Genomic DNA, 13,609 nt, shown 5'->3' with positions numbered 1-13,609 from the left:
AATTGGCAAAATGTAAATTGATCCTGTTACATTCTCTAGCTAACTTCATTTCCATTTTTTTTAAAAAGGTTGAATAAATATTTAAAGAATATCTGTTTGAAAGGGCACCTAATTATTAGTGTGCCTATGGTTCTCACTTGATTTATCTCCTTCATACTAATTTAAATTTAACCTTTGCCACCGTCAGCAATTCTTCCACTCATTTTTTTACTAACTCCCTGGCACATTCTCTAAATTATTCTCTCTCTTTCAAAGCCCAGATCTCTTTCTCTCAGGCTTTTTACATTTTTTTCCTAATGTAACAGGGAAATTTGAAGGTAACTGACTTGAGCTAACTCAGCATCCCATGCTCCCCTTGAAACGTCCTCCAGTGTCAGAGAGAAAGCATGTCTCTCATTTTCAATGCCAGCTCCACTGCTCAAGCTACTGATCTCAGCCTTTTAACTTGTAGGGTAATTTCTATGATCCCATCCCTGTTCTCTCTGGCATCTTAAGGTTTTTGTTCACAAGTAGCCAGTTTTACCTTCAATGTATGTAGATTTACCCTGTCATCGCCTACAAAAACTTTATTTTGGGTCTTCTGTTCCTGTCCATTATTTTTCCTTCCTTTATCTGTGTCACACTCCTCATGATCTTACCACAGGGGTCCCTATTCCTAATACCAATTTCTTCAGTTATTCTTTGCAGTTTTTTTCTTTTTTCCTGGAGTGGGGAGTAGCTATGAGATCCCTTGCAGTTTGATTTGTAACAACCTAGTCAATGAAAAATGCTCAGTGCAAGGGTGCCAGGTAACTTTCTTCTAATACTATGCAGCAGCATTTCTTCACTTCATTTATCACAACATTTTGCTTAATTTAATACAATTTATGGGTCCATATTGTCTATGCAACAATAGCATTCCATCTTTCATCTATGAAAATGTGAATCCGTTAATATTGTATTTGGATGTTTACTCTTCTTTTTTACCTTCTCGAAACTGTATATCCCCAGGCCTTTCACTCTCACCACCTCTGGTTCTCAGGTTAATCAATCAACAGGTTTTCTAATCATTCTCCAAATTTTTATTGAATCCAGCATCCATTTACTTATCTTCAGATTCTTTCCCATAGTCATTCCATCTCTATGCCTTGCTCCTGCAGCGTAGTCCATGCTCTAAATCCAATGTACCCTCCAAGGTCAGCTAATATCCTAATTTGTCCGCTAGGCTTTTGCCAAGCATTGCGGCATGTGAAAGCCTTTGTCTAAAACCACACTAGACTTGTGATCTGCTTGACAAAATGGTTCCTCCCAATCATCTACAGTTACCTCAAATATGTAGGCCTTGTTTTATCAACTATGAACATGCGTTTTTATTCCCTGATAGCCTACAGCAGTGGTTGGCAAACTGCGGCTCGCAAGCCATATGCGGCTCTTCGGCCCCTTGAGTGTGGCTCTTCCACAAAATACCAACTTCTGGGCATGGGCCATGAAGTTTCAATCGCACTGTACATTTGCGCCCGCACGTGGTATTTTGTGGAAGAGCCACACTCAAGGGGCCAAAGAGCCGCATGTGGCTTGCGAGCCGCAGTTTGCCAACCACTGGCCTACAGTGTGCTGCAAATACAGAAGTTGCTTAGTGAACTTGATTAGTGACTTAATGTTACAAAAAGAAGTAATAATAGCAATATTATGGCATTGATAACTCCAGTTTGAGTGAAACTAGGATTTTTAATGAATTACGTAGAAGTCTATAGGCAGTATGATATAGTGGTGAAGAGTATAAGCCCAGACTGGCTGGGTTCAAATCCTGGTTTTATCACCTATTAGCTAGGTGACCTTGACAAGTTCATTAACATCTTTATGCCTTAATTTCTTTCCTGGAAATACAGGAACGTAATAGTATCTACCACATGGAGTCATTATAAAGATCCAATGAGTTATTTTGGATACTTCAACCCATTTCTGGTATATAGAAATTGCTCCATGAATATAATCTACTATTAAATGTTCATTACACATAGAAGGATAGTATTTCAGAGATAAAAAACAAACAAACCCACACCTTTGCTTTCTAAGTGAATAAGTTGAGGACTAAAGGTAAAATGATTGGCACAAATTCATATAGCTAATTGGAGACTCAACCAGGAAACCAGCTGTCCTGACTTGCACTCAGTGTTTGCTTTTTTCCTTCCCAAGGATTCTATATCTAAACATAGAATTGAATGATAGAAGTTTAGAGTTGAAAGGGCCATTCAAGGCTCTCTAGTTCAACTTCCCCCAAAGGGATCATACTACATGAGCACTGTCACAAACCTTTCATCTTTGCCTATAGCACCATTTCACAGATGCTTCATCACCCAGATAAACAGATTCTAGTAGAACCTGCACCATGGCTCCCAAATTAAGAAATACATGAGGGGTAGGAATAAAAGCCAAGGTCAGGTCTCCTGAGTTTAGATGACTATGACTACATGAAGTCATTTTTATTGTCCATCTCTTGAAAAATAATAGTTCTTTTGTAGGGAAAACATTGTCTGGAATACTCATTAAAAAGCTGTGATTCAGGTCATCCCACTCATACATGAATGTTTTGCAGATAATATGCTTCCTGGCAGAAATCGAAATGATTTTGATGAACTCTGAACAATATTCTTTAGCAGCCAGAAAAAGATACAGGGGCCAACTACCCATACCAGGCATAATTCCTGAAGGTTTCAGCTTTCTGTGTGGTTCTCTGGAACAATATTCAACCTGGTTGTGAAATCAGCAGCACTTTGATTTTAACTTCAATCTAGCAAATACAGATTCTCAAAAGGAATTGCAGCAATAAAAGACTGCTATTAAACAAGCACAAATAAACCTGTGAGAAGGATTCTCTCATCAGATGCAACAGCATGCTATTCTCTGCCTTAAGTCAATGCTAAGAGAAGGAATTTAATTTTTCTTTAAAACAAATGCAGTTGACATGTGTAACAGCAGCAGTAAGGGAGAAGGCTGAACCGAGGAATTATGTATCCACTAGGAATGTGCATCCGCTTCCACCCCCCTCGACCCCACAGACAAGACTCAGGGAAGCCACATTCTCCATGTATGATATTTAAAATGCCTGATTGTAATATATGAATTCTGAACTTTATGGCTTGGAATTTTGACCTTTAAAACAGGGAGGTCCCATTATTTGAATCTGAAAGTTGGATTGCCTTCTGTTCACTGAAAACTGAAGAGTAGTCTCACAGTGGAGGCATCATTCTTGCTGTGTGCTTCCATAAAACTTTATTTATATCTCTAACTTTACTCATGACAATATGACTTGTTACACCTAGTTGTATGTCTCCTTTGTAGACTATAAACTCCTGAGGATAGAATTCGTGACTTATTTATCTCTGTATTCTCCCAGAGCCTTACAGTGTCTTGGACACAGTTGTTGCACAATAAATGTTTTGATATTCAGTTTTAATAATACATACATTAACTATCTCCCAATTACACCATATTACTAATGGATTTCCATCTTTGACATACCTTTTCCTTCCTATTTCTGAGACCTCTTGCCTTTGAAACATGACAAAAAGCTTTAGATGGATATGTTTAGATGGATATGTAAACAGTAAGGGAGTGCCTACAACTATTTGCTGAATTGCAACTTTATGAAATGTTGCAGAGGTTTGTTTTGAGCTCTCAATTGTTTCAGGGGACCCATCTATCTCAGCTGGGCAGAGGTAAGGAAGAAAACTGAGAGGAATGACTGGGAGGGTATTCCAGAAAGACTATGGTGCTTTCTAGAAAAAGAAGACATAGAACACAAGTCCTAACTCCAGGACCCCATAAGCAGGTTAGGATCGTGGCATTCTCAAGACCTATCTTCTCTTTCTCAGTTTTCTGAGAAATTGTTAGTTGATGTTCCAGAAACATTTAGTTCATGCCCATTAGGCTCACAGACACAACTGGCTATGTGATTTGCAGGGCCCAGTTGAAAATAAAAATGCAGGGTCCCTTTTTCAAAAATTATTAAGAATATCATGATAACAGCGCAACATTAAGGAAGTTGGGTCCTTTCAAGCACAGGCCCCTATGCGAATGCACAGGTCTCACTTCTACTAGTATGAAGTCAGCCTTGTCCCATCTTCAAAGAGCTTCCTGAAGTGAAAAGCAAAAGGTCTGTATCTAGGGATAGAAGCTACAATTGAAATACGTACAAGGGGCTGAGGAACCTAGAAGTTCCTAACTTTGTAAAATCATCCCTGGGAAAGTGACAATTAAGCTCATTTTTGAGGGAGCAATGGCAGGGAACAAACATAATTCATCCTGAAAGAAGGCAGAATTCACCTGACAAATTTCAGGAACAGGGTTCCTTTCAAGGAGGGTGGAGCAAGTTAACATGAGGATGTCATAGTTGAGACTGAGCGTGGAAAGAGGCAGAGGCCAAGTATGTGGGTGAAGGGGTTGAGCAATTATTAAGTGCCTACTGTATGCCAAATATGTTTCCCCCTGTCATAATGTTAAACACAACCATCTTGTGAATAAGCTGTTTTACCTATTTTACAAACAGGTTAGTTTAGGCTCAGGGTAGTAAGGTTTAAGGGTTTGGGGCACATTAGGCAGCCAATAAATATTTACAGAATGACTGATGGGTCTGATTTAAGGCCCAGGACTCCTAAGGCCTAGGCCAAGCTGGTCCTAAGCGTGCTCTTTACCCACCTGCGGTCCTTACCGTACCTCTCAGAGCCCAAAGGGACCCTGTCCCTCCCGAGCCCCGCCCCTCACTTTCACCTGCCGGAAATTGGGCAGCAGAAGTACTTCCGGGGTAGCAGAGGTTGGCCCCGGCAAGATGGCGGCCCCCTTGGAGCTCAGTTGCTGGGGAGGGGGCTGGGGGCTCCCGTCGGTCCACAGCGAGTCCTTGGTGGTCATGGTGAGGCCGCTGCTCGGGCCAGGGGCGGGCAGGAAGGAGCGGGGCCGGAGGCGCGAGGCTGGCCGGGCCCGGCGCCGGCGGCCGTAGCGGTTCCCGCGGGCTGAGGCGGGCAGGCGCTGCACGGCCTCCGGCTGCCTGCAGCCGATGGGTTACCCCTGGCCTGCGACCCCGCCGAGGCGTGGCGGGAGACTTCCCGCTCCTCCTCCCGGCTCCCGAGTTGTTATTCTCGTCCTTGCAAAGCTATCTGGGCGGTGGAGTGAAAGCCCGAAGCGGGGCACGCGCCCCCCCCCCCCCCCCCCCCCCCCATCCTCCCGGGAAGAGCCGGGTAGCGGCGCGCGTGCTCCCGGGGCTAGAGATGGGGGAAGGGACGCGCCCCCTAGTCGAGAGGTTCTGTCTTCGGAACCGGCTGTGAAGTAAAGCAGCTCTGCAGATGTGCACTACGTGCTCAGTCTAAAAGGTTTTATTGCAAACTCTGTTTCAGGCTTACGCCAAATTTTCTGGCGCACCCTTGAAAGTCAGTGTCATAGATAACACCTGGAGAGGTTCAAGAGGTACAGTGTAAACTTTTAACACCCCTTCTACCTTCTTTAAGGGCCTCCCCCCACCCCCCTTAAAGCGCGGAAGCATACAGCCATGGAGTATCTTGGGGTTTTAATTTTTTTGTGTTCTTTTATTTTTATTTTTTACCATGACCTTGGCTGTGTTTAGCTTATGATTTGATCATTCTGAATAATACTTCAAAGTGCAAGCCAAATCCGTGGAAATTATGAGAAATGAAAATGTTCTATCCAAGTGCTCTTTGTGGAAATTGTAAAAAACGAAGATGAGCTTACTCATTCCCCCCTTCAAATGTGCAATTGGTATAGTGTTTAGAGTATTGGAATATCTTAAGAGGAGATCAGAATGTTTCCTTGTATGTAGACTGTTGTTTTGACTATAGGAGATGTACCAATTTTGACCACTGAAGACAAGATTGTTTCTCAACCAGCAAAAATACTGAACTTTTTAAGAAAACAGGTGGGTGGTTCTTTTTGAAGAAGTAGATTGTTGATCCCTGCATGTTGCTTTAAAAAAACACACACAACACATCGTAAGGTTTGCAGATTTTTAAAAAATTCTTTTTTGCCAAGTTAGTAGACACCTGAGGATACCTGGAGTTTAATATAAAAAAACTTTCAAGTCATGAGTTATAATGTGATTTTGGAAGTTATAAAGTGAGGTATAGTCCACTTATATTTTTATGCACTTTGCTTAGATTTTATTGAAGTTTAGATATAAGCAGATTCAATTTAGCCATCTTTGCTATTACACTTATTGACATGATTGTCAATTTAGTTACATACTTGCTACACATTTTGTGCTAGGTATGACATCTGGAATCCCACCAACTAGCAACTATTTATTTTAGTTTTAAAAAAACATTTAACTGATAGTTGTAGTTAAATGTTTCATGCAATACTGTATTCAAGATATTTGAATATGTAAAGATTTTGATAATGTATTCAAAATGTATAAATATGTTAAGACATATAAATGCAAAAGTTACCACTGATTTTGCCAATACTTTAAATTTTTTCTAGTGATTTTTTTTTTTTTTTTTAGAGGTGGAGGAGGGAAGAGAGAGAAAGAGAAAGAAACAACAATGTGAGAGAGAAACTTTGATCGGCTGCCTTCCACATGCACCCCTATTAGGGATTGAACCTCTAACCTGGCAACCTGGGTATGTGCCCTGACTGGGAATTAAACTCGCCACTTTTTGGTATATGGGACAACTAGCCACACAAACCAGGGCCACTTTTTTTTCCTCTTAAAGAAATTTCGCAGCAACAAAATTTAGAATTTTTCTAAATTGGAAGTTTTTCTTTCTTTTTTCATTGGGGAAAAATGTAACCAGTTAGAACGTTATCCTTACTGTTAACAAAAATAATAATAGCTTCTTTTATTAAGTTTGTATGAAATTGGTCATTAATAATTACTGAAATAGTAGTAGTGAATAAAAAATCATAAGTTATTGACTTTACTGTGTGCATGATACTGTACATTTGCGTTAAACAGCATTTGTTACTAAATTTGTATTTTTCCCCCTTTTAATATCATGTTTGCCATTTTTGTGGAAGAATAAATAGGAATCCTAGTTTATTTAGCTTCACTATTTGGGGATGCTCTTGACTTCTGAGGTGTTTTGTTTATTTTATACGTTTTAATAGAAATATAATGCTGATTATGAACTCTCTGCAAGACAAGGGGCAGATACCCTGGCTTACATTGCTCTCCTTGAAGAGAAGCTTCTTCCTGCAGTGGTGAGCATTGGTGAATATTACAATATTTTAATGATCTACCAAAAATGCACTTAGTCTGTTTAGAAGAAAAATAATGAAAAGGGCTTAAGAGAGGAAATTTCACTTATATATTAATCTTGATTCTTTCATGTTCCTGTGAAACTGGATGCTGTTAGACATTCAACTAGTATGCAAAACAATAAAGTGAAAAATAATGTCATTTTGGAAATAAAAATTCTTTATGGGAGGTGGAGTTTATTGTTCCATATATAGAATTGGGTGAAATATATTCCATTCATTCAGCAAATAGTTATTGAGCACCTTCTATGTGATAGGCCTGGTTCTGGGTGCCTGGGATATAGTAACCAACAAAACTCACATTTAAAATCTTGTTTAATCCTTGAGTCTTTCTACCTGGAAAATTTGTATGAAGTCATTTTATACAAAGATGTTTATGAAAAATTTGCACATCAATAGAGTGACCTTTTCATTAAAGAACATCATTGTAGTATTTTTTCTCTTTTGCAGCTTCACACATTCTGGGTTGAAAGTGACAATTACTTTACCGTGACAAAGCCATGGTTTGCTTCACGAATTCCCTTTCCCTTGAGTTTGATCCTTCCTGGAAGAATGTCTAAGGGAGCACTGACTAGGATTCTCCTGACCAGAGGAGAGCCTCCCCTCTACCACCTCCGAGAAGTGGAAGCACAGGTACGGTCGAGATTACTATCAGAGCAAGGGCCCTCCTGAGGAGGGACAAGAGAGATGCAGAGATGAGCTAATCCATAGATACCTACCTAAAAAGGAGTTCTGGAGTATCTGTCCTCCTCCTGAGATGTAATGTCATCCTTATTAGATATACAGAGATGCCAAGGAGTGCCTAAATCTTCTGTCAAACAGACTGGGAACATCTCAGTTTTTCTTTGGAGATACGTGAGTGCATTCCCTTAAAAATCATTCTGATGTTTTGTGTGCATATATTCAATGAGCAGTTATTTAAAGCAAGTCCTCTTGTCTTCCCACTCCCCCAAAAGTGAGTTTTTCACTTTAAAAACATTAAATGGATTTTTACTATGGGGAAACTTTCTGTTGGTGGTACTCTAACATTGACTTAATATACTGCATGTGTGTATTGAAAACATCTAAGACTATTTCCATCCTGTCTCCAGTTACTATATAATACTCATGAGTAAAAATGTATCTTAATTTGCAACTGATTTTCTTCTAAATAAAATAAATGGTTACAGTATTAAAAAACAACTGAGTAAAATTCTACTTGCATCATTATTATAAGTTATAATGGATAGTAAACTTTTTAAAACACTAAATTGTATACTTCAGAATTGATTAATATATTTGAGAAAATTTTTTTTTATAATCCCAAGTTAATATTTTCTTATGTGATTTTAAAAAATCCTGAATTTATTTTTAGGCCTTCTACCTTGGATGCCTATGTGTTTGGTTTTCTCGCACCTCTTTATAAAGTACGCTTCCCTAAAGTTCAGTTACAAGAACATTTGAAACAGCTTTCCAACCTGTGTCGCTTTTGTGATGACATCCTCAACACTTATTTTAGGCTTAGTCTTGGAGGTAAGGTGGCTCCTCTTCAGCTAATCTTTGTTTGTATAGAGGATTTGCAAATTTTGCTAGGACACATAAGCAAGATTCATTACTTATTAAAGAAGTTTGTGTATTGTCTTTAAAGCTGGTTTATAGTGCTTCAAAAATTTGCATTTCTCCAACTTTATTTTTATTACCATATGTTAGTTCTTATTTAAATAGAGGAATGAATATTTGCTTTTTTTTTTCTATTCTTTTGGATTTTATACATTTCTTGCTTTTTGTTCTTCTTTAAATATTGCCCCTTTGAAGTGGGTCATTTTCTTCAAAAAGTTTAAACTACAGATATTTATTGAGGTGTTTCTAGATAGCATTTTTCCTAATGCAAATGGGCAATTATTTTAAATGTTGCTTCTAGCATTTTCATGCATGAACAGAAATCAGTAGCAGATGGATTTTGGTGAGGTACACCCCTATAATTCTACTACTTGAAAACTGATTACATCAGACTGGAGGTACAGTAAACAGAGGGCACCTGTCATTTAGAAAATGATTTGTTAGTGTAAGGCCTTATGCTTATGTGATTGGGATACCAAATTTGTATTGGAAGATTTGGCAGAAATTGTCCTTTTTAAAAAAATGTATATTTTTTTATTGATTTCAGAGAGGAAGGGAGAGGGAGAGAGAGAAAGAGAAACATCAATGATGAGAGAATCATTGATCAGCCGCCTCTTGCACGCCCCACACTGGGGATCAAGCCTGCAATCCGGGCATATGTCCTGACTGGGAATGAAATCGTGACCTCCTGGTTCATAGGTCAACGCTCAACCACTGAGCCACAGCTGGCCAGGCAACTTTGTTACTTTGAAGCAGTGGTTGGCAGACCTGTCTACAGGACAAATACAAAAGCTTGGATCCTCTACCAGATTTGCCAAATTAGAGTTTCTTAAGGATAAATCCCAGGAATCCATATTCTTTTTTAAGTCCCTCCAAATACTTTGGATGTCAGGTGGATGGATACCTGTTTGGAGTCACTGCCTTAGAAAGCTATCCAAATAGTTGTAACTAAAGACATATTTGGAATGGTTGGGGAAAAGGCACTACTTAAATTTGAGAAGGAAATGAGGAGTGCTGTGCTTTTTTACTAATTACTTTGGCTAGCTGCAACCCACTTGGCCAACTTTGTTACTTTGTCTACTCTGTGGACAAATTTAGTCCTTTTGTTTAGGGTTTGGTTTTGGAGTATTGCTTTCCCACTTAAGTTTGCTTTTGAATGCAGAATGGTTTTTCTCTTTGCCTTTTTTTGGAGGGTGGGCCACGTGGGAGGGTGGATAGACTCAAAATTCTTTTAATGTAAACAGCTTTAAAGGCTTTCAAATTTTCCTGTCTTTCTGATTTCTGTCCCTGGCTTCTTAGGCATCTCTCCTGCTGGACAAGAAACGGTAGATGCAAATCTGCAGAAACTCACACAGCTTGTAAATAAGGAATCCAACTTGATTGAAAAGGTCAAGTTTACTTCAATTATTTTTTAAAGTAGTAATTTAGTATTTCCCTTTCTGTAGTTAATATTGTAATTTAGGTTATGAATTAACTTTACCGTTAAAAAGAGCTAATTTTTTTCAGAAAGCTGTTTAAATATACATTTACTAAAGTTGTATAGTATAATATAGTATTTTGAAGTCAAAAGTGGCCTGATAACTTTGGGGAAAGATCTGATGATGGTTTTTGGTTTACTTTAACCACAAAATAAGTATTTTTCAAATTAGGAGACCAAAAGCCTGGCTTAAAAAAAAAAAAAAAAAAAAAAAGACAAAAATACTTCTTGCTTGCTTGTCTCTAAAAGTTAACATTTCTTGAGATTGGAAGCATCTGTGCTTATCCTTTCTTGTTAATTGTATTATGATGTCTTGTTCTTTCTTCCACATGGACTGCTTTATATTTTCTCCTTCCTGTCCTTCTCTGTTCTAAATGTGGTGCACAATTTTTTTTTTTTATCAGTGTGGATATTTTGCCATTTTGGGGTATTCATTTGGTGAGAGAGATATTGAGGAACTGGGTAGGCAAGAGAGCCAACAATGAAAATTTCAAGGGTGATTCTAATTGGGAAATTACAATAGAGTTATGCATTTCTCCTCCCCTCCCCCACAAGTGTCTGGTAAGCTAGCTTTTATCCTTAAACAGTACTTAATTCTTTCAAAAACTAATGGGGCAGTGTATCCTAATAACACTGGCTGGCAGTAAGAAGCACGATATTGTATTAGCTTTATAAGAGTTATCTCATTTAATCTATGCGTACAAGTCCTCTATCATCCCCATTTTACAGATGAAGATACTAAAGCTTCAAGAGTAGCTTATGTGATCTGCCCAAGATCATTCAGGCGACAAGAGTTAGAGAGGTTTTTTGAACCCTAGACATCGTAATCCAGCATGGGCTTTGCAGTTAGTCAGCCATCTAACTCATGGATTAGATTATGTATCCATTACTAGTACTACTAGGTTTATAAGTGCCACTCTCTGGCATGACAGTTCTGTTTCTTTTTATTGTATTCTGTGTGTTGTTAGAACTTGAGAAGTGAGTAAAACAGCAGTAAAATTGTAAGAGTTCATTACTAAAGTTTGGGTAAGCGAAGTAAAAGCCTAGTTTGTTTTAATTCTTTGTCCAAACCAGTAACTCTCATGAGAGGAAATATATTCTGTTAAGTATGGATAATGGAAAGATTTCTGAAACTATTATCTGCTAAGTGAAAGCTGTCCAGTATAGTTTCCATTTTCTATATGCGGCAAATTCATGTACACTTCATCTTGGGTCATCAATATATGGAAGTTTTTTGACCCTATTTCAGCACTGCCCCACCCCTTCATACCTGCTGTTCAGTTTGCTTCACTGTTTGCTACAAGTCATTAGCAGTGGTTCTCAACCTTCCTAATGCCGCGACCCTTTAAACAGTTCCTCATGTTGTGGTGAGCCTCAATTTCATTTTCATTGTTACAAATTGAACATAATTAAAGCATAGTGATTAATCACAAAAACAATATGTAATTATATATGTGTTTTCTGATGGTCTTAGGTGACCCCTGTGAAAGGGTCGTTCGACCCCCAGGTTGAGAACCGCTGCATTAGAGCAACAAATCCTAATGGCTACTATTGCTCACTATTTGGACAGAAAATCTAGAGTGTTTTTTTTTTTTTTTTTAAGAGTTATGTTTCAGGAACTTAGTTTTGGCAAGGAAAAGAAGACATCTTAACACAGTTGATTCAGAGAATCCACTGGAGATACTCTTTTCATTGGCAAATTAAAAGTTAATCTTTTATTCTCTTTCCTGTCCTGCAAGTCCTATTTACCTCTGCTGAAACATTTGCACTCTGCTTTATAAGAGCATCTTGAGAAGATAAGAGGAAGTTGTGTTCAAAACTGTAAAAACATGCATATCAAGTGGGTAAAAAGATGCTATATTCTGTTGGCTTTGAATCTTTGATGGCAGCTGTCTTTTTGAAGTGAAACTGACAGTGAGCTCAGCACCAGCACTGGAGTCTTGAGCCCTGTTTGCAGGGTGCTCTGGTTAAAGGTAGTTTTCTAAGATCTGACTCATTTCTAAATAACGCCTCTCCTAGTGTTTCCAGGGATGTTAATGTACTCCTAAGGGTAAGTCTGAAACCCTTGGACATGTTTTCAATGTGCTCCATATTAATTTGTTTCTCTAGAAGACTTATGTTCAAATGTCAGCTCTGATACTAGCTTTGCAACTGAATGCAAATTCCTTAACCATTCTGAGCTTTATTTTGCTAATCTGTAAAATAGGGAGTGATTGTATCCGTTTTTTCCTTCACAATGATGTTGGGAAAAACAAATGAGGTGTTGTATGTGTAAAAACTGTGTAAACTGTGGAGCTTAATAACAGAAGTATTGCTTTTACTATTAGAAGACCTCTTAAACCAAGTCATGCTATGGTTGAGTTCAACAGAACATTCATTTTGTGGATTTACTATAATATTGTGAAGGCACCAAGGATGAGCTATATTGCTTTTTACATATACTGATTCAGCTGGTATTTGAGGTATGACATTTAGAATTCTTGAGAGATTATTTGCAAGAAAAAGGTTTCTGGCAGTTTTAGAGACATATGGTTCTGTACTCTTCTAGGCTATAGTTTGGATGGGGAGCTGCAGTCCACATAAGGGGTGCCACAGCCATTAGTCACATGTACCTTTTGTGCTTTCCACAGATGGATGACAATCTTCGCCAAAGCCCTCAACTTCCTCCTCGGAAGTTGCCAACACTTAAATTGACTCCAGCAGCAGAAGAAAGCGATTCCTTACAGCGGCTATCACCCTGACAGACAGCATGCTTTGTGTCAAAGTCATATGATCATTGCAGTAATCTCTTATACTAATTGTGTGAAAACAAAAAGAAAATGCTGCTAATAGGTATGAGGAAGACTCTAAAGCAAGAGAAACTTTCTGTGACATCTATTTTTTTAAATTAGGAAGCTTGTCTTTTAGCTGGCAATGCACTTTAAATACCACCAAAATAAATACTAAATGAACTTGGGGGGGGGGGGGGGGCGGGAAGAAAACATAATGTACTGTATATATTTAAAAAACAACAACCAGTCTTAATCTTGGCAGATTTTTGCCTTTTGCAAAGAAAAATTACTTATAAGAGAATCTTATTTTAGTGGCTGAGGTGCTTCTGTTGTGCTAAAACATGGTTCACATGTTGCTGACCAAAAGCTACAATTCTGTTCTGAATGTGCACTCTTAATTTATTCAAGCTAATTTATTAATTTTAGTTTTCTTAAAGCAGTATAAATAACTAATATGTGGTCCTATGGCTGAGGCCTTTTACTTCTTTTTAAAAATTAGATGCCTAATTTTAGACGT

At 38.4% G+C, this 13,609-nt stretch overlaps 1 protein-coding gene across 1 annotated transcript; it reads left to right on the top strand.

Moving 5' to 3' along the window:
* The first annotated feature begins 4,793 nt into the window (after positions 1-4,793).
* On the top strand, positions 4,794-13,272 carry MTX3 (metaxin 3). Its single transcript, XM_070412249.1, has 9 exons — positions 4,794-4,888; positions 5,370-5,439; positions 5,829-5,905; positions 7,096-7,188; positions 7,696-7,878; positions 8,024-8,100; positions 8,600-8,757; positions 10,144-10,232; positions 12,952-13,272. The coding sequence occupies exons 1-9, from the start codon at positions 4,808-4,810 to the stop codon at positions 13,060-13,062; spliced, it is 939 nt and encodes a 312-aa protein (XP_070268350.1). The 5' UTR covers positions 4,794-4,807; the 3' UTR covers positions 13,063-13,272.
* Positions 13,273-13,609: the final 337 nt, after the last annotated feature.

This window comes from Myotis yumanensis, unplaced genomic scaffold (genome assembly GCF_028538775.1).
Source record: "Myotis yumanensis isolate MYYU_CA2020_CCGP unplaced genomic scaffold, mMyoYum1.0.hap1 SCAF_4, whole genome shotgun sequence".
NCBI lineage: Eukaryota > Metazoa > Chordata > Mammalia > Chiroptera > Vespertilionidae > Myotis > Myotis yumanensis.
This window is presented reverse-complemented; position numbering and strand designations above follow the sequence as displayed.

Coding starts and splice junctions, on each gene's coding strand:
- MTX3 (XM_070412249.1), top strand. CDS start 4,808: ATGGCGGCCCCCTTGGAGCTCAGTTGCTGGGGAGGGGGCTGGGGGCTC. Junction 7,189..7,695: donor AGAAGCTTCTTCCTGCAGTG/GTGAGCATTGGT, acceptor TCTCTTTTGCAG/CTTCACACATTCTGGGTTGA. Junction 8,101..8,599: donor CAGTTTTTCTTTGGAGATAC/GTGAGTGCATTC, acceptor ATTTATTTTTAG/GCCTTCTACCTTGGATGCCT.